Below are 27,834 nucleotides of genomic sequence, written 5' to 3' on the forward strand. Positions count from 1 at the left end.
CCATATATTACACATCCATTGGTCCTTTCATTATCTACCCTGCACATTATATCCTCAAAAACTCGGAGATTTTATTTCTCTTTCATAAAACATATTGACTCAGCCTGATTATATTCTGATTTTCTAAGTAGCCTGTTATAATGAACCGAATAATGAATTTTAAATTTGAGATATTGAGGGAATTGGAACCAATGAAGGTCTTTGAAAACTGTTGCAATTGAGTATGAGGTATGAGCCGGGATTCTCCCAAAAGAATTCTAAGTCCCCAACTTGCAGGAAAATGGGAGTAAACCCCGCTGTTTTTTTCAGCGTGATTTTCAGAATGAATCTCCGGCACTCTGTACATTACAGAATGTCCTAGTGGGATTCACTCTGGAAATCGGGGGGGGCGCAGGGTCTATTCCCACCCAAGAGGCTGGCAGCATAGCACTGAGCGGGTCACTGTGCATGTGCCGATCTGTTAGTACTGAGCAGGTCACTGTGCATGCATAGTGGCCACGCACTGCCAGCTCCTAATGGCTGGCCTTCCCAATTGCTGGCCAGCCCCGCAACCTCCCCAAGCTCTGGCCTTCCCAACCCACTGATCACTGGCCTCACGGACCTCTCCAGGCCAGCTCCGAACTCCCGATTTCACATCCCCCCCCGCCCCCAACAGTCCTGACCCTGCCCCCACCCAGAGGGACAGTCCTGATCACCTCTTTTCTCCCTCTCTCAGTCATCCCACTGTGGAGTGGCAGCAGATCTCCCCAACCCCACCAAACACTTCCCATTAGGCCCCACCCCTTCTGTATCTGCTCCCTTGGCACTGCCCTATGACCTGTGGGCAGTGCCAGTTTGCCCCTTGGGCAGTACCAGTTTGCCCCTTGGGCAGTGCCAGTTTGCCCCTTAACCAATGCCAGGCTGGCACTGCCAAAGGGGCACCCCCTCCCCATTTACCCCATATCTCTTGGGGGGGTCTCTGTTCCCTCAAGTGGAGCCGGGCTGCCTGTTTCCTGTTAGTGGGGAGCAGGAGCTGGAGGGAACCACTGTTGGTGGGGGGATGGTGTTTGGGGGCCTGCTAATGAAATGTATATGGAGATTTCCATATTGTAATCAGCTCCATGCTAATTTCCAGGTTACACTGGAAATCTTAGTCGCGGAGAGTCGCGGAGGCCATGGCGCTCAGTGAGAAGCTCGCGAAACGGCCTTTGCTGATATCTCCCAGCCTACTGTGCTACTCAAGCAGCGCAGTGGGCTGGGAGAATTGCCCCCATGATGTAGGGAGCAATGTTTTGGGTGAGCTGAAGTTGTGGAGGAGGATAGTCAGTAGTACATTGGAGTAATCAAATCTGCCAGTCGCCTAAATATAAATGAGTGTTTTGGAAGCAGTCTGAAGCTGTGATTGGATTGGACAGTCTGAAGCTGTAATTGAAACAATTGAAGGCTAAGCCACAGAGGACAGACTTGAGTGAAGGATCATGTGATCATCTACTTCCATTGCCAAGCCGAGGAGGGAATAGTAAATACATCATGATGGTCAGAGTCACAGAGTGATATTCTTGACTTTGGTAAGAGCTGGCTTCATGTGGGAGTGGCACAAACCTGATTGATGGAGATCAAATGGGACTTGCAAGAAAGGTAGGTACAGATCTGGGACATTGTGTTTTAAAAATCTTGAAAGGAAAAGTGAGACAATAATTAATGAGAAATAAGGAATCAAGGTAAATGTTATCTTAGTCTCATGACATCCTTAATACAGGCATAAATTGAAAAGCCAAATGCTGCTGATGCTGGAAATCTGAAATGAAAAAAACCCCAAAATACTGGAAATGTCCAACAGGCCAGGCAGCATCTGTGAAGAGAGAAATAGGGTGGAATTTTACGAGATCTTTTCTAAGTGTCCAGCTAGTCTGAAAATGGGGTGGGGGATCCGTTTATTGGGTGAGTTTTCACACCCAGTCTTATGCACCCTGTCTCTGAAAAGATGGGCTAGTCAGTTTCTAGTTAGAGAGGCTGTGGGCGGGACTTAACTTGCCAGACAGCCTGTAGAGGGAGATATTGCACATGTGCAGACCTCTGATGCTGCACATGCACATTAACAGAACCAGGGATCTAACAGACAGAGAAAGCTGTCAGGCCTCTCAACTAGCTCTCAATGCCCCCCAGCCCCCGCCGCCCAGACAGATCGCGGCCCCTCCCTTCCCTACCCCACTGATCGCAGGCAGAGTGGCAGCGGGCCCACCCGCATTGGCCCTGCCCCCTGGCATAATTAACTTAATCAGCCTCTCGTTCATTTCCGGCGAGAGGTTGACCACGCTGGAAATCCGGGTCTCGTAAAATCGCGAAAACCAAGAAATTGGGCATGGTCCTGATTTCTTGGCTCTCGTGCTATTTTACTGGCTTGCTCTGCCCATCGATGGGCGGGGTGAGCCGTTAAAATTCCACCCATAGTGATTCAATTCACTGATTGCGCACTGGAATAGTTATAGCATCTAGTTATATTGGGATAGCAATACAGCACAGAAACGCCTTTAGGCCCAACCGGTCCATGCCAACCATGGTGCCATCCCAGCTAGTCCCAATTGCCTGTGTTTGGCCCATATCCCTCAAATCCTTTCCCATCCATGTACTTATCCAAATGTTTCTTAAATGTTGCTATTGAACCTGCCTCAACAACTTCCTCTGGCAGCTCATTCCATATACGCACCACCCTCTGAGTAAAGAAGTTGCCCTCAGCTCCCTTTTAAATCTATCCCCCTCTCACCTTAAACCTATGCCCTCTAGTTTTCACTTCCCCTTCCCTGGAAGAAAGACTATGTGCGTTCATCCTATCTGTGCCCCTCATGATTTTATACACCTCAATAAGGCCACCCACCATTCTTTTCATTCCAAAGAATAAAGTCCTAGCTTGGCCAACCTCACCCTATTACTCAAGCCCACTAGTCCTGGCAACATCCTCGTAAATTTTCTTTGCACTCTTTCCAGTTTATTAACTGCTCTGATGAAGGTCATCTAGACTCGAAACATTGGCTCTATTCTCTCTCCACAGATGCTGTCAGACCTGCTGAGATTTTCCAGCATTTTCTGTTTTTGTTTCACATTCCACCATCTGCAGTATTTTGCTTTTCTAAAAGGAATTTAAAGTTTGGTTCCGCACCTTGGTGTTTCTCTTGAATTGTCTGACTTTTTCTCCCTTGCCTGATCCCTTTACTGCTTAAGGCATCATTTATTTCTGGTTGGCATACTCCTATACTTTCTACTTTCTCTACTTAATTGGACTGTTCCTCACCCACTTTTACACTGAAACAAGATTTTTATTATTAACTTTGAGCCATTCTTTAACACAATTGTTCACAGCTGGATAACAAAATGGAAGATCTTAACAGGTTACATGGTTACATGCCTGAGATATGTTAAAAGTTACATTGATTTTACTTCATTGCCGCTGATCAAATCTATTTGCCAAAGCTGCATGTGTATTATTTAATTTGTAGTTTGTGGAACAAACGACCACCTCTTGTAGTTGCTATTCAAGAAAAATTGATTTTTTTTTGTCCTTTTATTTAAATTTCCTTAGGAAGCTAAAGACTTACTTAGATTTTTAGCTCCAGTTTCTGGAATAGGACTCAAGTGAGAATGCTCCCACTGAACCATGGCTAACACACATTGGAAATAATTTTGTAAAATGTGGTCTGCCAAATTATGAACTCAAATTGTAATAACTTTTGACAAACCAGGTTACGTGTAAACTTTGTTATCTAGAATTTTAATTTTTTTATTTTTTTAATATCTTTTTCAGACCTTTCAAGTCATCTTCAAGTATGAAGGTAATTACCTATTTTGTGAACCTAAGTGTATACTAAATTTGCATTTCCAGAAACTCGCCACAAATTGCATACAGTGAATTACTGTCAGATTTATTGAGGCTTAAAGCGCTTAGAGTCAGAATGTGCATTTGGTTGAAATTTTGTTGCTGGGAGTTTCGCTTTCAATTTCTGACTGCCAGTGGGAGTCAAATTTTCTCATACAATTCCATACTGATACTCCAACTTTGTTGTCATGTTGAAGTGGAAACAACTTTGTTTAAACACTAAAACTGATGTGTGAATGCACTCTAACTCAAGTGCTCATTTTGAATCATTTGTAGCACATGTTCTGTAGGCTATAAGCCTTACTATTTATAATAGATCTGTGGTTTGAGTAATTGTAAATTTAAAATTGTTAAACACTGATATATCGTTACATAAATTGGACTATTTATTTGTACATGTTTGAAGAATATCTTTGTGTTCATATTCCTCCATTGCCTTGTCCCTCCCATCTCTCTAACCTCATTCTGACCTTGTCTCCTCCAATCCTTCCTCATCTAACTCTGTCAGCATAACCCTCGATACTCCTCAGAAAGGATTTGTTAAAGACAAATCGTATTTAACTAACTTAATTGAGCTTTTAGATGAGGTAACAGAGAGGGTTTCTTGAGGATTTGTTGAATATCGCAATCTGCATCCCATTGTTGCAAAAGGCATGTAATGGATATCTTTTTCGTGAGGGCAGGAGAATACATAATGTTTTGGATCAATAATACAAGACCAGATGAGAGAGCAGTCAGCTTTCAACCATGGCAAGATTCCCTCAAGCAAATGGCCATTAAGGTTCCCTCCAAGCAACCAGGTGCTCTTGTCAGCAGAAAGGGCCTTGATATATAGATTCTGTAGAATCACTGCTAAAGGGTTGTGTATTGTATACTAGGCTCCCAGGAAGTTGCCCTAACTCTTTCATTCTGAGAGCACCAGGTGCTGCAATTGTTCATTCCAGTGGAAAGCCTTTATGGGTAGATTCTGGGTAGCCATGATGTGGAGATGCCAGCATTGGACTGGGGTAAACACAGTAAGAAGTCTCACAGGTTTAAAGTCCAACAGGTTTATTTGGTAGCACAAGCCACTAGCTTTCGGAGAGCTGCCCCTGCATCAGGTGAGTGGGAGTTCTGTCCACAAACAGGGCATATAAAGACACAAATTCAATTTACAAAATAATGGTTGGAATTCGAGTCTTTATGGGTAATCAAGTCTTAAAGTTACAGACAATGTGAGTGGAGAGAGGGTTAAGCACAGGTTAAAGAGATGTGTATTGTCTCCAGCCAAGACAGTTAGTGAGATTTTGCAAGCCCGGGCAAGTTGTGGAGGTTACAGATAGTGTGACATGAACCCAAGATCCCGGTTGAGGCCGTCCTCATGTGTGTGGAACTTGGCTATCAGTCTCTGCTCAGCGACTCTGCGTTGTCGTGAAGGCCGCCTTGGAGAACGCTTACCCAAAGATCAGAGGCCGAATGCCCGTGACCGCTGAAGTGTTCCCCAGCAGGAAGAGAACACTCTTGCCTGGTGATTGTTGAACGGTGTGCAATCATCCGTTGTCGTAGCGTCTGCATGGTTTCCCCAATGTACCATGCCTCGGGACATCCTTTCCTGCAGCGTATCAGGTAGACAACGTTGGCCGAGTTGCAAGTGTATGTACCGTGTACCTGGTGGATGGTGTTCTCATGTGAGATGATGGCATCCATGTCGATGATCCGGCACGTCTTGCAGAAGTTGCTGTGGCACGGTTGTACGGTGTCACCACTCAATGGAGGAGGCCACAAACTCATAAACCAGGCCCATGGCACCTCTCATTGTCTGTGCATGGGAGTGAACAATTTCTGGGAACTCTGATAGATGCCCACATACTTCCCATTGGTGTTCTATAAGCAGCCGCTTTACTGCTAACCCCTGAGGCTCAGCAATTGTATGAAGCTGTACATTTCACACTCCTCCTTTAGAAATGTGTTGTACCTGTCACTCGTCAGCTTCACCCGCTCCCACATATCTCTGCCGTGGTTACTGGGTGCTGCCACCCATTCTTAGTGTGCGTATTTGAGAATTTACATCCAAAGCCACCACATCCCTCAATCATTCTAAGCTCCCCTAGTTCAGCCTGGCCTGCTACCCACCAACTCCCACCCCTCCAAACACACAGCCAAACTCTACTGACACCACCACCTCCATCTGCGTTATAGTTTCAAGCAAGAACAGATCACCAGCCATATATCTCTGCTCTGTTGCATTGAACTTTCTTCTCCTCCAATGACATAATGAAAGAGAGTGTGGTACACCTCTCCTGCCTCTGTGATACTTAGAGACAGTGCTATTTTCAAGGCTCTCATTACAACGCTGCGAGGCCTGCTGCATGTGTTTATCCATGCTTGGCACTGCACTGAGCTCTGTTTTGATGCTATCCTCTACCTTGATGCACACATTGTTCCTTGTTGAGTTCCTTTGCATGGGGCGTCTGTGTCGCGGCGTATCTCATGGCTGCCATGTTATATATGAAAGCGTGCCACCCCGCCAACCCTCATTGAGTCATTGAAATGCATCATCCAGCAGCTGCTCACTTATTTGGCAACTTCTAGCAGACGTCCTTCATATAACTAGGTGGCGCACTCTCCTGTCCTCTGTGGATAGTATTTCTCTCTTTTCCCTCCCCGTCTGCAGGAGAACCACAGGGGATGTGTCAGTGAAACATGGAGTGGCACTTCCTTGCACACCAACCATCCCTGCACGCACTGCATTGTGCTGCATCCTTTTGACAGCCTTTTCTAAGTGCTACGAGTATGAAAGCTGCAGATTGCCCTTTAAAAATAATGGATTCATTTGCTTCCACCGCAACTACAGGAGGCAAACAAATTAGCAAGCAGGACGGAGAGTTGCGTAGCGACCTGTGGATCGAGAGTGCCCCGAGCAAAGCATTGAGTGGGCAGCAAGCAAAGTGGCAAGTGAGATAGCAATCAAAGTAGCAAGTAGGGCGGTGAACAAAGAGACTAAGGGTTGGGAGTGGGGCAACGAACAAGGTGAGCAAGTGGTGGCGAGCATTCAATGGGTGCACAACTGCACACATGCCTATGGGTGGAATCCATGCCACTTCCTGTTGCAGATGCACAATGATGATGGCACTGGTATGGACTTCCTGTTTCAGTCCAGTGACAGAAGATGATTGAAAGATGACACCATCGTGTCACTCCTGACATTAACTGCTGCCTACCTCACTTCGTGTCAGTTTCTCCTTAGGCCTACCATTTAAGTAGCCATATTACATAATGTATCTACAGAAGTCCCAATGTCCACACACGCAGGTGCAAAAGGCAAAATTGACCCTTCAGTTAGAATCGCAAACCAATTAGTAAAATGCAGCATAGTATTTCAGATCAAATTCAGAACTGGAGGCACATGATAATGCGACCTATAGAAGTAACAAGGCAAGTTTCTGGGCATTTCTCATATAACCTTGTTTTTGCCCTGACCCATTCTCAGTTAGTCCATTTAATCAATTCTGTTAATTTCTTGTCCCCTCCCCTTTTCCTGATTCTTCTAACTTTCAGTTTCGATGATCAGTCTGAAACAGTAGCTCTCTCTCCACAAATGATGCCTGACCTTTTCAGTGTTCCTAACATGTTATGTTTTTACTATACAGTAGTTATTAGTACAATTCATTATTGTGTTGGCAATTCCATATTTCCCATTTGCCTGTTTTTAGTTCACTAGACCAGTAACTATTTCTGATGACTTGGACGATCTTACACAGTCCTCTGATACTGCCACAGATGGATCAGAATCACCTAGTTCTGCTTATAGAAGTACTCCATTGTTAATTGCACAGCTTGATGCAGAGGCAATAGGTAAGGAAGGTAAATGCAGAACACACACACACACACTCTCTTTTTCGTATTGTTTTCAATTGGTGACTACTATTGTTTATTTTGACATTATATGCAAAAATGGCGGATGTTAGTTCCCGATTTTCTGCTTCCTCCTGTAATTATAGAAAGGCCTTGGATTAAGCCAATAAGAATATATCTTGCCAACTCCAATTTTGACCTAGATTATGTTTTTTTTTATTTTAACAAACATTAGTACTACATAGGCAACATATATAATAAGAATGAAAGAACTTATTGAACAAGAAAGTCTGTTCATGTGTTGAAATTCAATTCTGTAACCATATGAAAAACCAATGAATGCAATGTATTGTACATGTATAAATTTGTTAATTCTACTGTTTTAATGAATTGTAAATTCTATCAAAATGGATTTCTTAAATAGTTGATTTTGTTTTTATAATTTTTTTTCAACGACAGACTCTGTAAGTTTACTGAAAATCCAAAATCTGGTTCATGAGTATGAACGAGCAGTTGAGCGAGAAAAGAAACGTTATGCCTTGCTTTCAGATAAAGTAAAATATCTGGAGAATGAAAGAAAAGAGCTCCATCAAACATTGGATCAAACTAGAGAAATAAAATCCAAACTAGAATGCCAGAAAATGGAGAGAGATACTGACTTTAACAGTGTCAAGTATGTTCTAGTTTATATTATTATAATTTACTACTTCTGATAAGCTTATATTAAATTTTCACACATTTCCAAAGGTACAAAATATAATAATGTTAACACTTTAAATTACTGCCTTGGTACTCTTCTGGTAGACATGGAAAGGTTCATTCAATGGGTGGATGGAATTTAATCCAGATGATCTGTGGAGGAAAGATTGTTAACTGCAGTGGGAGAGCTGGAGCCCCATGTAGCCTCTCTTGGGGAAGACCTTTGTTAATCAGGCCAGTAGCAGACCTTCTCAGGATCAAGCACCACGCCACCCCGCACCCCCCATTCCCCCTATTACACTGCGAGCTGCTAGCAGAATCAGCAAGGGACCCAGGCCAGTGAGTGATGGAAGGATGTGGGTCATGGGAGATGGATAGCAATGTACAGGGCATGGTTTTCATTGGCAAACCCCCTCACCTTCTCAAAGCTGGGTACCTTGAGTGCCTGACAAGGGACCCCCTCTGGTAGCCCACAAGCAAAACCCAACAGGGTTTTTTCCTTTGGGCTCCCAGCATAACAAGTTCCTTGCCTGCTGCTGGTGTTCCAACAGTAGGGTTAGATGTGGCCCTAAAGTGGACATTAATTGTCAACTTAAGAACCTCAGTTGGCAGTGGGTCACCCATGAACCTTCCTGCTCCAGACTTTATCAGAGAAGAAGCGAGAAGTTGAGGGTCCCCATATGGCAATCTTCCACCTGGTTAAATGCATGCTCTCTCCCCTCTACTTCCAAGTTTGCCTCAGCGGAGGGCATTAAATTCCACCAGATGTGTCTACTATTTTTAATGGCTTACTAACGACAACTGATATCTTTCAAATTCACTTTGATTTAATGTAAATTTACATTCACCTCTTTCCTTAACCAGTTAATGCTATGTTTGTCATTAATTACAATGTTTACCATCTGGAAAAATATTTAGCACGTACGATATTTACTTTTTTTCCTGTCTTTTGGAAGAAGCTGAAATTCATGGTAGATGTAAGTTTACAACCTCTGTGGGATGAATCTGTGAAATTCACTACCACAGAAAGTAGTTGAGGACAAAATGTTGTGTGATTTCAAGAAGAAATTAGATATAGCTCATGGGGCGAAAGTAATCAAGGGATATTGGGGGGGGGGGGGGGGGGGGCGGTGGAAGGCAGATCAGGGTATTGAACTTGATGATCAGCCATGATCAAAGTGAATGGCGGAGCAGGCTCGAAGGGCCGAATGACCTACTCCTTCTTCTATTTTCTATGTTTCTATAAATCATAGAACATAGAAAGCCACAGCACAAACAGGCCCTTCGGCCCACAAGTTGCGCCGATCACATCCCCACCTCTAGGCCTATCTATAGCCCTCAATCCCATTAAATCCCATGTACTCATCCAGAAGTCTCTTAAAAGACCCCAACGAGTTTGCCTCCACCACCACCGACGTCAGCCGATTCCACTCACCCACCACCCTCTGAGTGAAAAACTTACCCCTGACATCTCCTCTGTACCTACCCCCCAGCACCTTAAACCTGTGTCCTCTCGTAGCAACCATTTCAGCCCTTGGAAATAGCCTCTGAGAGTCTACCCTATCCAGACCTCTCAACATCTTGTAAACCTCTATCAGGTCACCTCTCATCCTTCGTCTCTCCAGGGAGAAGAGACCAAGCTCCCTCAACCTATCCTCATAAGGCATGCCCCCCAATCCAGGCAACATCCTTGTAAATCTCCTCTGCACCCTTTCAATGGCTTCAACATCTTTCCTGTAATGAGGTGACCAGAACTGCGCGCAGTACTCCAAGTGGGGTCTAACCAGGGTCCTATAAAGCTGCAGCATTATCTCCCGACTCCTAAACTCAATCCCTCGATTAATGAAGGCCAGTACGCCGTACGCCTTCTTGACCGCATCCTCCACCTGCGAGGCCGATTTAAGAGTCCTATGGACCCGGACCCCAAGGTCCTTCTGATCCTCTACACTGCTAAGAATGGTACCCTTCATATTATACTGCTGCTTCATCCCATTGGATCTGCCAAAATGGATCACCACACACTTATCCGGGTTGAAGTCCATCTGCCACTTCTCCGCCCAGTCTTGCATTCTATCTATGTCTCGCTGCAACTTCTGACATCCCTCCAAACTATCCACAACACCACCTACCTTGGTGTCGTCAGCAAACTTACCAACCCATCCCTCCACTTCCTCATCCAGGTCATTTATGAAAATGACAAACAGCAAGGGTCCCAGAACAGATGGCCTAATCAGTGGGTTGTTCAATATTAGTTTAGTCCTGGTACACTCAGTGCAATATGAAGTTAGATATTTAAGAATCCACAGCCCCCTAGAAAGGTAGTGCCCCATCAACAACACGTGCATCGAAAGCCTTGCAGTTTCCCATCCATGAATTTCAATGGACAGAAAACACCATGATTTTCTGGTGCCTACTTATTCTGTGCTGACAATCTAATGAAGAGTCAGCCAGACTCGAAACTTTAGCTCTGTTCTCTCTCCACAGATGCTGTCAGACCCGCTGAGATTTTCCAGCATTTCAGTGTTTGGAACATTATTTATGAAGCTTTTTGGTCACCCTTGCAGAGGAGTGGTAGTGAAATCATCGTGGGATGTAGGGCAGAAAGTTTTTTTTAAAAAGCTTAATTTGAGAAACTCTTGATCATCATGTTAAAACGTACACAAAAAAAATCTGATTGAATTTGCAGACTGTATCAGTATTCTCTCTACATCATGGTGCTTTTATCTTATGACCATTCATTTTTTGTAAATAAAGATTTAGTCTGAAACAGGAAGAGGAGAAGCGGAAAATTGCAGAAATGCTGTATGAAAAGAGCCGTGAACAACTCCAGAAAAAGGAATTGCAATACTGCGAGGAGCTGAAAGCAAAACAAGAATTGGAACTGATGATAAGAAATATGGAAATGGAAAGGAAGTCATTGCTCAACAATATAGAACAGGTTGTCAGACTTGTCTCATACTAATGATTTGAGCTAGTTAAAAGGCTAGTAAATCTTGTCTCAATGAAAAACATTTAATGGTGCAAAATATTTGCATACATATGAAAATTAAATTCTATTTTCTTTGGGTACAAAATTAATACTTCTGAATGAGTTCTCTAACATTTTATTATTTAAGCATTTTTAATAAAATGCTTTGGCTGATCTATTTTACACTTAAACCCATATTTTGGTACCACCTCATCCCCTTGACCCCCTTCCATCCATTCAGCTGCCTTTCCTGGACACAATGCACAATGCTTTCTGATGTTTTAAGGATCTTCATTTCAAAACTGGCTTCATCACAAAAACATTTTAAATTAACTAATGGCAGCCTGCCATTGGACAATAGTTTGCATCTTGACGGTGAACTCTGTGTTAAACATAACATGTTATGCCTCAGCAAACCCATTCTAGTATGGCAGTCTGTGCCATATTTGCTGCAGAGGAAGAGAGTGGTTTAAAAAGGTGCAGAATTCGCTGGTCTCTGTTTTCTCTCTGCCCTTTTCTCGGTCAGCTGAGCTTTCCATTTCTCTGTGTCTCTTCCAATGCCCTGTCATATAGTTAGCCTCCAGACACCACAGCCATTGACAGCTATCTCCCAGTTGTCAATTTCAGTACTGCCATCTTCATATCTCACTTGCAATGGAGGTATGGGCATCTAGCCAGTGGCCAGTTCACCATACAGAATGTCTTTGGGTATACAGTTGTTATCCATTTGATGAACATAGCCAAGCCAGCACAGACATTGTTGACTTAGCAATAAGTATATGCTGATGAACTGCTTTACAGTGGTACTTAGGTGATGCATAGAAATGCAAAGATTGCATTACAATGAGAGCCTGTACCATTTGATTCGTTTTAATTATGGAGAATTTAAAATAGTGATATGGTGCTCATTAATTGTAACAGGTAAAAAGCATTCAATGAAGTGTTGCAATCCCGGTAGAGATCATTAATGTTTGAAGAGAAATTCAAAATCCCCATTATTTACTGAAAGGATGAAGCCACAAGACTCCATGGTTTAAACATGATTTTACAATACACGACTCACACAAGAAGAACCAAATGAATTCCTGAGAGCTGTGGTATTTTGGTTTGGTTCCAGGAACTGAAGAAACCTTCACGAGTCGAAGTAGTCAATAAGTAGTCAAATAATTTCTGGGGTGGGAAGGGGGGGCGGGGGGCGGGGGGGGGGGGGGGGGGGTTGTGGGATGTTGAAGTGGAAAGGGAAATGTTCAGTTGAGGACTTAAGTTTTAAAGTTTAGTATTGCCTTCGACTGTAAAACATAATTGATGTTAACCAAACACTATCATATCCGTTATACTTTACAATAAGAAAAACTAAACATGATCAATTATGTTTTACAGTTGAAGGCAATACTAAACTTTAAAACTTAAGTCCTCAACTGAACATTTCCCTTTCCACTTCAACATCCCACAACCCCCCCCACCCCTTCCCACCCCAGAAATTATTTGACTACTTATTGACTACTTCGACTCGTGAAGGTTTCTTCAGTTCCTGGAACCAAACCAAAATACCACAGCTCTCAGGAATTCATTTGGTTCTTCTTGGAGTTTCTGCTATTCTCCGAGGCGCAAATGTTCTAGGGTTCCTTACAGAAGCCTCCAGCTAAGCGACCCTTCACCGCTCCTTAAGTGCCACATGATTGTGGACACTGAAACTCAAGCTTGTGCTTCACTGACTGCACTCTTGCTTGATAACTCCATCTCAGAAATAAGTCTGATTTCTAATGGCCCTTTCACTTCTGGTCTAGAGCTGCTTTACAGCTTGTGCCACTTCTCTCTCTATCTCACTCTTTCTGCTTTTCTCTTTCAGTCTGTTCCCAAGCTGAAATAGGTGCTTCTTTTAGCAAAACACATACTGTACAAATAAAAATGCAAAGTAACTATCTTTTTCCCTTCAAAACCGCTCCTTTGATTCTGGAACTCATGAATAATTTATATCTTTAATGCCACTCTCCAGACTTCCTGGATCCACCAAGGAACTCCCTTATTTAAAAGTTTGCTGTTAGCTTCTTTGACCTGGGAACAACATGAATAATCCACATCCTTTCTTGAAATAACTGTGGATTTCCTGTCCTCACAAGCTCAGAGATGGGTAGTCTATTATTTAAGTTTTCTCCCCTCTAATTCTAATATCAAGTAAAAACTTTGTAAAACTCCAGGTCCATTATTATATAATAATTATATTATTCAAATAAGTTTGAATTGCACTTATTTCAGGGTTATTTATCAGTTTTGTTGTCAGCTGTTTCTGTTTACTTTTGACAATTTGCTCCCCAACCTAAAATTTATGTTCCTAAAACTAAAAATTACATTTCAAAAACACATCACAGAACCAGATGTTCACAACAGAAGTAAAATTTGTTCAGTGCTTGCTCAAAGGGCACATGCCTCAAAAAGGTTAGACTGAATCTCATTAAAATTATAAATTTTGAAGTAATTAACTTTTTAAAGAAAATGTTAATTAAACTTCATTTAATATGTTCAGCTTAATGAAGAACAACAGGAATTACAGAGACAGTTCAACCAGGAGCAAGCTGTGCATAAAGAAATCCTCAACAATCATCTGCACAGACAACGTGAGATTCAAGAGGAAGACAGGATAACAGTAAAAAATGTGGAGGTATATCAGCACAAAACTATCTGCAAATGATTGAAGCATGCTTTAGGCAGTGATGATTTATTTTACTGAATATTGAGCTATTTTTATGAAAGTTAATCCACATCAGGTGAAAAATCCAGAAACGGTGAGAAAAATCATGTTCTACTTCTGGAGCATCTGTCCTCTGTAAATAATCTTATACTGCAGGTTAACAAATGCAAATCTGGTAGAAACCTTAATTTTAACTTCATGGTTTGAACTTCCATAAGCCGAAATGGGCAGAGATTATTTTTTTCCTCTTAAAGACCAAGCTACTATTATCTTCTGCCATGTTTCAAAATACAGTCCAATGCCGGCATCTCCACGTCATGTTTCAAAATAGCCATATTGCTTTCTTCTTTTTATCCTTGGAAGTTTCAGCAAACATTAGCAGAACAAAAGCCTATTAAGTTGTAACAAGTCAACCACAATTGGGTTACAAAGACTGAATTTGAGTCTACAAATATGTAAAATTTGGAAGATAAAAATTACAATTCTGTCAATTCATTTATCAACTTTGGGTGCAATCTGTAAGTTAGGTTTTACTGTAGTCCATCCAAATATTACTATTCGTCTTATTATTAACTTTCTTGCCCAGTGTAGAAATAGGTCTTTGCTGCTTGTGTGTAAGTGTATATTATGTATATATATGAGAGAGAGAGATTTTTATTACCTGACCTCCAGCTAATATAACTTCCAGATAACATAAATTATTAACAGTTCTTTATTTCAGCCATTATTTTGTGAAAAATATAAGTCTTAGGGCGGCACGGTGGCACCATGGTTATCACTGCTGCCTCACAGCACATGGGACCCAATTCTATTCCATCCTTGGATTGACTGTGTGGAATTTGCACGTTCTCCTGGTGTCTGCATGGATTTCCTTCGAATGTTCCTGTTTCCTCCCACAGGTTGGGTGAATTGGCCCTTGGTGTCCAAAGATTTGTAGTTAGCTGGATTTGCCATGGTAAATGTGCAGGGTTAGGGGGGGGGGGTTTGCTGGATAAGATGCTCTTTCGGAGAGTCGATGAGCCGATTGGTGCTATGGTCTTCAATAGCAGATTTTAGCATTCCTCTGGGAAGACCTCTTAAGTTGCATTTCTAAGATGACTTGATGTAGATTGTACCAGCTGTCAAATGTAACTAAATATCAACTAACTAGCATATTAATGTATTCTTCCACTATGTCATCAAAGAAGATTGCATTACTGATTGTTTCTACACACCTTTTAGGGGTCAGTTACAAAGCAGTATTGGCAAATCTTGGAGCCAAATAATGGGTGGACAAATGGAAATTAAAAGGAGCGGATGATTTTCTACCTGTTTTCTGACTCAATTTGTAATGTTGACATTAGCTTATTATATTGCCATTACATCCTTTATTTATTGTAGTCTTCCTTATTTTGAAGGCTGTTGGTCATCTTTGTGATGTCAATGAGCATGAAAAAGATGTGATGCAACAAAACCGTTCACTGCAGGATGAAATTACTGTGCTAAAACTTGAATTGGATCGCGTGCGTGAACGGAATCAGGAAGAACAGGGAAAGTATATGGAGCAGGTTGAGACGTTGAAAGAAAGGCTAGATGACACAAAAAAGGATTTGAAATTTAACGAAGAAGCTTTAACCCACACAGCTTTACAGTATAATAGCCAGCTGAATACTCTAAAGACTGAAACGTCAATGTTGACTTCCAAGCTTGAGCTTGAGAAACAAAATAAGGAAAAACTGGAGACGGAGATGGAAGCTATCCGTTCACAGCTGAGTGCAGCACTTCAGGAGCTAGAACGGAGTCAAGCAGCCAAATGTGAATCTGAACAAATCCTTCAAAGGGAACATGATGAGTGGCACCATTCAGATGAAAAACGGAGCTATGAGATTTCCACTCTCCGTGAGACTAATAACAGCTTGTCACAGAAGTTAAGTAAAGAGGAAGCAAAGGCCAATAACTTAGATTATGAACTTCATCGTGCAACACTTTCCCTTACTGAGAAAAACCTTATGCTGGAGAGCGTTCAGAGGAACTTGAATCAATCTCAGACTCAAATAAATGACTTGGAGCACACTAATCGATCGCAGAAGGAACAGTTAAGCAAATTTGCAGTGCGTCAGGAGTCTATGCAGGAGAGATTGGCCCAAGTCCAAAGCGAAAACATGCTGTTACGGCAGCAGCTTGAAGATGCACAAAACAAAGGTATTATGAAGGAAAAAGCAGTCACTGATGTTCAAGACCGCTTCAGTGACATATTCTCGAAACTTCGAAAAGATAGTGAACGGCAGATAAGTTTGGTGGAAGAGAGAAATAAAGAACTGGTGAGCAAGACCATTGAACAGAGAGAACAAATCTGCAAGTTTGAAAATGAGAAGATAGAAAGAGAGGTACAGTGGTGACTCACATTTCAATAGCTAATTAGATTTTGTTTCTACTTTTTTTGGTGGCTCACTATGAATAGCGAAAATAAACTTCCCACAGTAAACTTTGTAAGTAAAGCATAGTAAATAGGGGCAGGAGGAGACCATTCAGCCCTTTGAGCTTGCCCCGCCATTCATTATGATCATGGCTGATCATCCAACCCAATAGCCAAATCCCGCCTTCCTCCATATCCTTTGATTCTCTTTGCCTCAAGTCTATTTCTAACTGCTTCTGGAAACCATGCAATGCTTTGACCTCAACGATTTTCTGTGGTAGCAAATTCTACAGGCTGACCACTCTTTGGGTGAAAAACATTCTCCTCATCTCTGTCTTAAAAGGTCTACCCTGTATCCTCAGACTGTGACCCCTCCTTCTGGACACCCGCACCATCAGGAACATCCTTCTTGCATATACCCTGTCTACTCCTGTTAGAATTTTTTAGGTTTCTTTGAGACTTCCTTCATTCTTCTAAACTCCAGCGAATACAGTCCTAACCGACTAAGTAACAGTATACTTTTTGGAAAAAAAATATACCCCATTATTTTGTTAACACACATTTTATTTTTTCTACTTTAGGTTTACGTCACTGTCTGTTCTTCCTGCATATTCTAATTTTAATAATATTGTGCAGGTTGGTAACTTCCAAACTGAAAATTTGTAAAGAAAGAAATTGTATATACAGGGCAGCTTTCATTTCCCTAAACACTTTATAGCCATAGGACGTCCTGCCACTGTAATTAATCACCATATGTAGTCATAAGCCAGAGCTAATTTGCACATAATTATGTTATACAAACAACAAATGAGATAAATTGACAGTTAATCAGTTCTGGTGATATTCTTTGAGGGATAAATATTGGCATGAAAATAGGGAGAACTCTCCTGATGTTCTTCAAATAATGCCATGGTTTTTTGTCTGTCCATCAGAGCAGGCAGAGTCTGAGTTAGCATTCTGATTTATAACCTTTCCAAAAGTTGGGTGCCTTTCGTACATATACCATTATCAGATATAAATAAGCTCAGACCTATTTAATGTCAAACCTACTTAACCAACAGACACTATTTAATGTTGTGTTGTAAAACTCAGAATTATTGAACAAAGAAATGAAATCAAGGTTTACTGAATTTATTATCACCCCATTGGCCATGCTAAATTCTCCCTCAGTGTTCCCGAACAGGAGCCGGAGTGTGGCGGCTAGGGGATTTTCACAGTAACTTCATTGCCGTGTTAATGTAAGACTACTTGTGACTAATAAATACCCTTTTTAAAGGGTCATGGTATAGGACAGCACCAAGGTTGGAAACAAAGGGGGAGAAAATAGAATGAGCCAAGAGACACTGACTGTTTTTCAAAAAACTATAAATTGTAAGAAGAAAGGAAACTTGAGATGATGAATTCCAGTTTTAAGTTGTGGAAATAAATGAGCCACATTGTTGAAAATATTGCAGTGAGACTGGTTTCTAAGCATTGAGTGTACTGGGAGCAAGAAAAGGCATGTAGCGTGGTTTACTTGAGCCTCAGGACTCACAGGAGAAAGAAGTTTTAAAAAGCTCTGAATTCTCTATCAGATCATCATTCATTGCCACCTTTTCATAAACCCTAATTGACCCCATCCTCCTCCCTCGATAACTTTCTCACCCAGCAACGCTCACCAACTTCCTTCCCAACCAGTTCACCGCACTCACTACTGCAGCCTTAGACAATGCCCTGCAGTAATCTCAGAGAATATCTGTTCACTTGCAAACAAAGCCCATACCATCCATGATCTTCTGATAGTTGACTGTATTGATATCCTGCCTTTGCCCAAAACTTTGCTTAAAGGTGGCAACAACCTGCCTCTTACTAAAAACCAGCAACCCAACTTAATTTTTCTCTACAAGCCTCCATTCTGAGCAACTAATCATTCATGGCGGTTACAGTCTCCAACTCAACTCTCTTTGACTTTTATCACCTGAATCCACTGCATTCTAAAATTCTCCCTAATCTCTTCTACTTGTATTCATGGACAACCTGTTGATCTCTTTTCCATGGTGTCTCTACTCCTGTTGCCTTGATCAGTCCCCCTTTTTCAATCACCCCACCCTTGCCCCCTTGATGTGCCTCGCACCCCTCTGTTCTGAGGTTGTCTCCCCTCAGTCTCTTCTCCTGGCTCCTGTTCTGAAATCACACTGAACTCCTGCCTCCATCTGGTGGCAGAAGTTGTCGGTGCAGGTAGTCCTTGGAACTTCAGCTGCTGTGGCACAAACCAACTTCTGCCACTGGGTGGAGCCGAGCCACCTACTGCACTGTGGGTGAGTGTCATTTTTAAAAACATTTTACACTTATTATATATTGTATTTCTTATATTTAGTGATGTATTTTATTTTGAAAGTTATTTCAGCTTGGAATGCACAATGCTGCTCATGAATGGTACAGTATTTTAACTTGTATATGGGTTTTTCGAGCAAGTAATGTCCAAAGGATCCTAACTCTGGCTTTAACACCGATTCCTATGGGGACTCATGATTCGCTTAAAAGTCCTGATTTTCAGGAAAGCAACCAAAACTTTAAGTGAGGACTCCTTATTTTGTCTACTTACTGCTGCGATTAGTGTTGCTACTTTGCTCATACACCTTGGAGTTTCTCATCTTAAAAAAAGTTTAATTTGATTTCAATATAGTAGGTTGAACCTAAATTATATTAGCAATCAGTTATGCATTTCCTGCAGCATTGGTCCAATCCCTCTAAACTGATCTTCACTTCCTGTGAATATCATAAATGTTGGATCTCTGATACGGTCCCATTCCCTCTCAAAAATATCAACTTCTTCTTAAAAGAAATCCCAACCTCAACCTTGCAAACTATCACAGCATCTTCAAAATCTTCAGGGAAGAAAGGAAGCTTTGAATCTCTCTAAGTAGATTTCTGACCCAGTGATAGCACTAAAATGATAGTAACTATAATCTAAATGGTGTTTTCTGTGACCATGATGTAGTATCCCTCCCCATCCTCCTCCACCTTATCAGTAGCCTTTAACATTGCTGGCCACACCATCCTGCTTTAACATTTTTCCTCCATTCTCTAATTAGTGAGATGACTCTGGCTTGTTTTCACCCTCTTGTGTATCTGATTAAAGCTCCTAGAACAAAGGCTTCCCTTCCTGGTCTGTGTCATTACCTCCAGAATCCCCTAAGGAAAAGATCTTGGCTCCATCTTCCTTATCTGCACCGTACTCTTTGATACCGTCATTCATGAATGTCAGATCAGCTTTCAAAATATTCTGATGATGCCCACTCTACCTGTCCTCCACCTCTCTCAATTGGTTCACTGCTTCTGTTATAGAACAGCTTATCCAATAATCCGTCTTGGACGAGTTGCACCTTACTCCATTTAAACATTACAAAGACTGAAGTTACTGTCTTTAATTCCCAGCACAAACACCACGCAGACACGGGGAGAACATGCAAACTCCACACAGACAGTGATCCAAGCCGGGAACCAAACCCGGGTCCCCGACGCTGTGAGGCAGCAGTGCGAGCCACTGTGCCACCGTGCTGCCAAGTTGCAGCTTACTCCATTTAAACAATACAAAGACTGAAGTTACTGTCTTTAATTTCCAACACAAACACCATCTCTCATTGAAAAGCAGAATTCTGCAGGTGCTAGAAATCCGAAACAAAAGCAGAAAATGCTGGAAACTCTCAGGGGCATCATCCTGGGAAAGAGCAACACTTCCAGATCAATAACCTTTCATCAGAACTATCCCCTCACCATTGATTCCAACCCCCAGCCCCACTTTGATAATTATCTCAGGCTAAGCCACATTGTTAGCATTCATGGAGCCCTATTCACTACTGAGACAAGCTGCCAACTCTATATCCTCTCCATCACAAAGAAAGCCTTCTTTCCCTCCACAGCATCACCCATCTCTTCCCTGCCTCAGTCCACAGCTGAAACCCTTATCTATGCCTTTGTGACCTCCAGATTCAGCTATTCTAATGCTGTCCTGGCCAATCTTCTCTTTTCTCCATGTTCTGTAAATTTTAACGCATGCAAAATTCTGCTGCCTATGTTTCATGCTGCATTAAGTGTGTTCATGCATTATTATGTCCTTGCTGACATGGATTATTAGTTCCTAGTTTGCCAGTAATTTTAGATATGAACATAAAAATTACTAGATGAAAAAAGATGTCTGGTTCACCATCCGGATAGTTGCATGACCCAATGATAGCCAGGTTGTTGACTAATTATGCTAATCGGTCTCTATCAATTCGTCCACAACAGACATCCAGGCATGACACAAGGAAAGCTCCAGTGGTGGAGAGAGCTGTGGGAACCATAGTTCCAAACTCACCTGTACTTCACAAGCCAAGCAATTCTACCTATCATATGTTGTATCTCACATTGCTCCTATATATTGCCTTAAATTGACAATCCTCATTCCAGCCCTTGAACACCCTTCCCATCAAACTCTCAGTTACTTTGATCTTTTCTCTTTCCACTGTCGCCCACAATTAGCAGCTATACCTTCAGAATTTTCCTCCCTCAGCCCCTCCATTTCACCACCACCTCCATCATTAGGAAAACCTAACTCTTTGACCAGGTGTTTGGTCACTTCTCCTAATATGGCCTCCTGCATGTCAGAATCCATTAAAGCACCTTAGTACATATTTCTATGTTAAAGGATACTATATAAACAAAAGTTGTTATTGCAATGTGCTAATCACTGACAGCATTCTTCTGTAGACTTCATTGAGGCAGCTTCAACAAGAGCTTGCTGATGCACTGAAGAAACTTTCAATGTCAGAGGCCTCACTGGAAGTAACCACACGCTATCGCAATGAAATGGAAGAAGAGAAAACACGATTGCAGAAGCAATTAGAGAAGCTGAAGGTTGAGGTAAATTTGAACAGCAAGCGATAAACTGAAATGAAAATAAATATAAAATATTGCTCCAGTGACGGTGGGATCCTACTGTTTATCTGGACTGCTTTAATAAAAACTGCTTAAAAATACCCAATTTATAGCAGCCCACAAAATCGCTAATTGTTTATCAATATGCTTCACTAGGCAACAAGTAGGATGCAATGTTCTGTATGTAAGATTGGCTGTCATGGGGCAGTTTTCATTGAACTGCAATATATCCTTTAGATGGAAATCTTAAAATGTATTGAATTCTCTTAAGCGGAAGCATTTGATTATTTTTCATCTGCATGCTACAGAAACATGTTTTGAACAAGAGATGTCTCCTCAGCGACCAACGAATACACTAAAAAGTAAAAAAAATTAGATTTGTGCAGTGCTTTTCACATCTTAAGATGTTTCAAAATGCTTCATAGACAATTAAGTACTTTTGAAGTCAAGTCACTGTTTTGATGTAGGGAAGCATGGCAGTTAATTTGAACACAAGCTACACAAAGAGCAATTAAATAACTGACCATCTATTTTAGACCTAATTTAAATGAGTTATTTTAGGCATCAGCTCTGGAGAAATAGGAGTGTTTGTCCAGTGCCCTTGTGAAAATAGTGTGAAAATAGAAATAAATTGTAAGATCATTTATTTTATTTCTGTTTGTGGGATCTTGATGACACAAATCGACTGTCCCTTTGCCCAAAATTATAACGTTTTAAAAGTGCTTCATTAGTCAAGGCATTTTTTGGGATGTCCTTGGAATGTGAAAGGCACGTTTGCTTTATCTTTCCTTGTTGGTGTCTTTGTTAAGAGAAGATCGTATGTGATCCAAATTCGCTTGTGTTAACATAGCCACGGTCTGATAATTATTCCAATTACAGCAAATTGTTTGCTGGCGAACGCATCTGATAGCCAATGTGTTTGCTGTTATGCAAAAATGGGAAAATATTACAATAATATTATACACCTGTAATAAAAACAGAAAATGTTAAAGGTACTCAGCAGACTGGGCAGTATCTGTCGAGAGAGAAACAAAGCTAAAATTTCCCAATTAATGAAAGGTTAGGAACAAGTAATCTTATAGCTGAAGTAGTTAATTCATGGATACTAGAAACATGTACGCTATTGTCAAACAATCCAAAAATGCACTATTGTCTGCTGGGCAGTCAACAAATATTCTCTCTCATCTGTGTGGCCATAAAACAGCCCAAAGGTTCCCAGAAAGACTGAGCTCATTTAGCTCTGTTAAGTTATCCAGTCAGTGTGGCCACCCAAACAATTTTAAAGTTTGTGTGGCCAGAGGGCCTGTGCACCTGACTGAATAAGCCGCACATACAACATACAAAAAACTAGAGATGGCGTTGCAGCCAGCAGACTGTCGCACATGCTGCCTCATACCATAGCTGTTACTTCAATGCAGATTTTAATAGGTATTTTTTTTAAATCTGATTTAAGATATTTGTACTAAATAGTACATATTTGCCTTGTAGCTGCAAGAAACACAAGATGAGTACATGCAGGCAGAGAGGAAAATCCAGCAGTTACAGAATGCTGTGGATGACAAGGAACATGACGTGACTGCAACTTCCCGAAAAATGCAAGAAGCTTTGTCAGCCTCTTCACAGACAAAGGAGGCTGCAAAGCAACTTGAAGAACATGTTCAACGGTAATTTATAGCTGCCAGGAATTTGCTATTAGATTTGTAATAAAATTGAAAAGACTTCAGTGTGTGACTGCATTGTTCAGTGTGACAAACAGCTTAGCCAAGCATTTCTATTTTAGGTATAATTAGCAATCAAAATACACTTTTCATAGAAAGTTGTATGAGTTTTCAGAAGTGCTATTTTTGCCCAAGTTTCCATTCCAGGACACACATGTATCACTGGGCATTGAATCTTCCATGAATGAGCACAATTGGGCAGGGTTTGCGAATGCAATTTTTTACAAATTTAATTTCATTTAAAAAATAGCTCGATATATTTAAGAGCCACAACTTGGTGAAGTTTTAGTAATACAGCTGAATATTGGTATTGTCACAAAAGGTATATATTTTTAATCAGTGTCTAGTTCAACACCTAAAATAACCCTATTTTAAAAGAGCTAAGAATGAATTTTAAAAGTTATACAGAACCATTTATTAGCTATATTAGAAAAAAGTAGAGTCTTTTAGTAAATTTAAAGAAATGTAAAAGCTTTTAAAATATAGGTGTCCTTGCGACTAAAAGAAATTAGGTTAATTTTAAAAGCCTCTTCAAAGGCTTGCAAATAGATGTAATTAGTGGAAACTGATATTGGTGGTTAATTCAGTCTTGGGACTTGAACAGTTTTGTGAGCTAAGCCAGCTTCCATCATGATTTTATTTTAAACCAGCGCATTTACATTGAACATAATTTACATTTGAAATCCCTCAATATTTTGCGCTAATTTGGGGAAAATTGCATAATACTCAATTTTAACTTAACTATGCCCAGATTGTCCCTATTATATGTTTTATAATTTACATTCATGGAAAAAAATCTGCTATGTCTGGATGCTTGCAAATATTTGAAAAGGAATTATAAGGGCAGTGGTGCTGACCACAATCCAACGATTTCTCATTAAGGTGTTTGAATTTTGAAAATAGAAGCCATGTTGATCAGCTGCTGCATCAACAAAACCACTCCAATACTTTCTGAAATATATGCCGGAATTTTACCGCCTGCCTGCCCGACGCTCTTAAGATCCCACCTGAGGCCAAAGGAGAATATTGTTCTGCGAGCCTCACCCGCCCCGATTCTGGGGTGGGCGAGGCGGTAAAATTCCAGCCATAATATGCACAAGTGTGAGGTTATCCACTTTGGCAAAAAGAATAGAAAAACAGAATATTATTTAAATAGAGACACACTGCAGAATGCTTTGGAAGAGGGATCTGGGTGCCCTCATTTATGAATCGCAAAAACCTAGCATGGAGGTTCAACAAGTAATTAGGAAGGTAAATGGTTAATTTGTTGATTTGATCTCTTGTTAACTTGTTGGAAAGTAATGGGGGCAATTCTCCCATCTCGCTGTGTTAAGAAATTAGCACAGCGGGATGGAAGAATTGCCCCCATTATTTTTCCCCTGTGTGCATAAAAATATTTTGCTGTTAAATCAATTTCAAAATGAGATGACTCTGAAAAAACATGAAAATCATTGAGGCGTTTATTTTTTTAAAATTGCGGCTGTATGTGAGAAAGAATAATCGACACAGTACCCACAGACTTCAATAGATGCAGCAAAATATAGTTATTGATGTGACATATTCCACCTACCAGGGAACCTTGTTGATGGGATGGTAAGAGGTAGAGATAATTGGCGACTGCCCTATTAGGTTTCCACCTAAAAGCAGAACTCAGCAGTTGATCTGGTGAGCTCCACATTCTGAAGGTGCATCTTAAATGAGAAATCAGTCACAAATAAACAGCAGTGGATGGCTGATGCACAGTAAATGAGTGCATTGTCTGATTTCAGACATTTATTTTGAATGTATATGTTGACGAGAGGAGTTTGCAAAATACTGGCACCAATTTCCTTTGTGCCAGAATATGGTCCAAACAGATTGGATGATGGATCTGAAACTGACACCCCCAACGTTTAGTATACCATATAATGTTAGTACAAAGATCGTACTTCGTTACACATTCATTGTGACGTGGGTCGTGAGGGATGGCCGTTCGGTAAAAGTGGGTTGCCGGGGAAAAAGTTTGAAAAATACTTGTTCTAAAATGTTACTTAATTGTCAGTTGATTGTTGCAGTTTCTTTCTGGACATCCTTATCTCACAAACTTAAAAATTGATGATGGCATCAGAATATAAGACTCACTTCTCACCCCTACTCACTGTTTCAGATTGGAGATTGAAAATGCAAAATTGGAGTCTATTGCAAAACAGCAGGCAAACAAATCTGATTTGATGGAGAAAGAACTTCAAGATACTGCATCAGTAAGTATGAAAGTCCCATAATACAAGACAAGCATCCCCACAATGAAAGTATTATTTTCTAAATGTAAAAAATGCTATCCAGTTTTTATGAATTGTTTTTAAAATATGCTGTGGTTAAGTTGATGCACTTAGAGTAGATCTTGTCCGCCAGCCAATCCATCAAAATAAAGATAGAAGAATTGAGGAAAGAAAGAGTCAGAGATGGACCATGTTGAAGGCAAGGGAAGAGTGCAAATTAGAAGTGAAGTCGTTAGATTTTCCAGTTTGATGCGAGAGCAATAAATGGCACCAACGCAATCATCAATGTACCAGAAAAACAGATGGAGGAAAGAGACCTCTATATGACTGGAATAAAAAATGGTCTACAAATTCTACAAATGTCAGGCAGAACTTGGAACCAAGCGTGTTCCCAAAGCAACACCTATTTGGAGGAAGTGAATGGAGTCGAAGGAAAAGTTGCTCATTGTAAGAACAACTTCAGTCAGGTGGAGGGGGTTGGTGGGAAGCAACGGAATGATGGTCAGTGTTATAGTCATGGTCCAGGCGGAGGTAAGGGAGGCATCAGACCCTTGGCGTTAAACTTCTGTAAAATTAAGGTGACAGGTTTGTGATAATTTTAAGGCTGGACCTGAGAGAATGGAGTGTTGCGAGTTCCAAGGGAATAGGTTTGAATGAGGGAATGAAGAAGATCTGGAGAAGATGAGGAGGAGGGATGCGGGTGGATCAAGAATTCTGAAGATGGGAGGAGAAGACTTTTTGCTTAAAGAATTGAGTGTGTGACAATGGCAGTAATGTATGGCCATTATGAATACACTGAGGTTAGTTCCTGCAGTCCTGTAATTGAACTGCATCGTATTTCCTTTCTGCCTCTTCATTCTATGTATAAATTTTAGTGAAATTCATAAGTGTATTCCCTGTGATTTTCCGTGCATAATAGGCAGGAAATTGAGTGGAGATAAGTCTGATGTACAAAAATGGTAGTCAAGGTTTCACATCGGAAACACAAATTAATGTAACAATCCCCTGCTTATTTTACGTTGTCTCTCTAAATCTTGTGGCATTTTTCCGTTCGTGTAGTAGTGTCTTTCTGTCAGCAGATGGTAATATTGCACTGCATGTAATGATCTGTGAAATTAATGATTGGGGTCGTTAGCATCCATTTTTCAGGCCTAGTGATTGCCCTAAGAACTGCAAAATGGCATTGATGGCACATGCACATATTTGTGTGGTGAGCTGCAGTACATTCCATATTTGTGTAGGCATTGGCACACATGTGCTATGAACACCCACTAGAAGTATGCAAAACGAGCAGATCATGATGCCAATAGGATGTGGAGATGCCGGCATTGGACTGGGGTAAACACAGTAAGAAGTCTCACAACACCAGGTTAAAGTCCAACAGGTTTATTTGGTAGCACAAGCCACTAGCTTTAGGAGCGCTGCTCCTTCATCAGGTGAGTGGGATTTCAGTTCACAAACAGGGCATATAAAGACACAAACTCAATTTACAAAATAATGGTTGGAATGCGAGTCATTCGCCTTCGGCCCCCTCCCTCCTGCCTCGGCCCCCTCCCACCTTCGCCCCCCTCCCTCCCGCCTTCGCCCCCCCCGCCCCCCCCTCACTCCCACCTTCGGCGCCCCCACCCTCCCTCCCGCCTTCGGACCACCCCCCCCCCCCCCTCCCCCCCGCCTTCTGGCCCCCACCCTCCCTCCCACCTTCTGGCCCCCGGTCCTCTCTCTCTCCGCCGCCCCCGGCAGGAAGTGACGAGCGGGGTCAGGAGGAGACAGGAGCGGCGAGCAGGGTCAGGAAAGGGAAGCAGCAAGGTAGTCAAGAGATCAAGGCTGGCAACTCTATTCAGGTAAGCTACTGAATAACAAAACTCTCAGGACAAGGGATTCTGTATGTTTTAAGCAACTTTCAGAGCTAAGGTCTCGATTTAAGAAAGCCACATTTGCAACTAATCCATATGTTCTCAGATTATTGAGAAGCAAATCACTTTCTAAACGTCCTAGATCTAAATCAATTATCTCATGAGATTTTGATTTGGAACTTTAGGACTTTGTGGTGTCTTCCTCATGAGCAAACGGGTTTGGTTTGTTTGCAGCTGTTCATAAGTAAGTTTTGAACCTGGCTTTGAAAGGAAGCCGCACACCTTAATTGTTGAAAGCATATTTACATTTTACTTGTACATATGATTCGAGATCATTTCGAAGATTGTTCAAGGATGATTTAAGATAACAGAAGATTGTTCAAAGATGATTTAGGATAACAGAAGATTGCTCACAAAGACTAAAAAGAAAATGCAATGCGGTGTGCATAAATTTGGATTGCTCTCCAACAAATTGGTGCCACACACACAAAAAGCCAGCGAGTTTCCTTCTATAAATATTAATGGTTCTATTTATAGTCAATGTGAAACTATTTCCATGCAGCTGCATTCATTTGTCGCAGTTACATTGATCTCCAAACCAATTGTTGCAGATCATGATTAATTATTCAACCTTCTTGCTACAATTACTAAATTGATTTGATGTATGAAGA

General features: G+C 41.3%; 1 protein-coding gene across 9 annotated transcripts in view; it reads left to right on the forward strand.

Annotated features, from left to right (window-relative positions):
- Positions 1–27,834, forward strand: part of ankrd26 (ankyrin repeat domain 26) — a 135,020-nt gene that overhangs the window by 80,948 nt on the left and 26,238 nt on the right. For all 9 annotated transcript variants that reach the window (XM_078219858.1, XM_078219849.1, XM_078219856.1 and 6 more), the window contains 9 exons: positions 3,779–3,806; positions 7,543–7,684; positions 8,144–8,357; positions 11,138–11,321; positions 13,876–14,010; positions 15,438–16,406; positions 21,167–21,319; positions 22,823–22,998; positions 25,199–25,292. In XM_078219858.1, coding sequence (XP_078075984.1) covers positions 3,779–3,806; positions 7,543–7,684; positions 8,144–8,357; positions 11,138–11,321; positions 13,876–14,010; positions 15,438–16,406; positions 21,167–21,319; positions 22,823–22,998; positions 25,199–25,292 — 2,095 coding nt within the window. The remainder of the gene's footprint in view (positions 1–3,778; positions 3,807–7,542; positions 7,685–8,143; positions 8,358–11,137; positions 11,322–13,875; positions 14,011–15,437; positions 16,407–21,166; positions 21,320–22,822; positions 22,999–25,198; positions 25,293–27,834) is intronic.

The sequence above is a fragment of the Mustelus asterias genome, chromosome 9 (assembly GCF_964213995.1).
Source record: "Mustelus asterias chromosome 9, sMusAst1.hap1.1, whole genome shotgun sequence".
Classification (NCBI taxonomy): domain Eukaryota; kingdom Metazoa; phylum Chordata; class Chondrichthyes; order Carcharhiniformes; family Triakidae; genus Mustelus; species Mustelus asterias.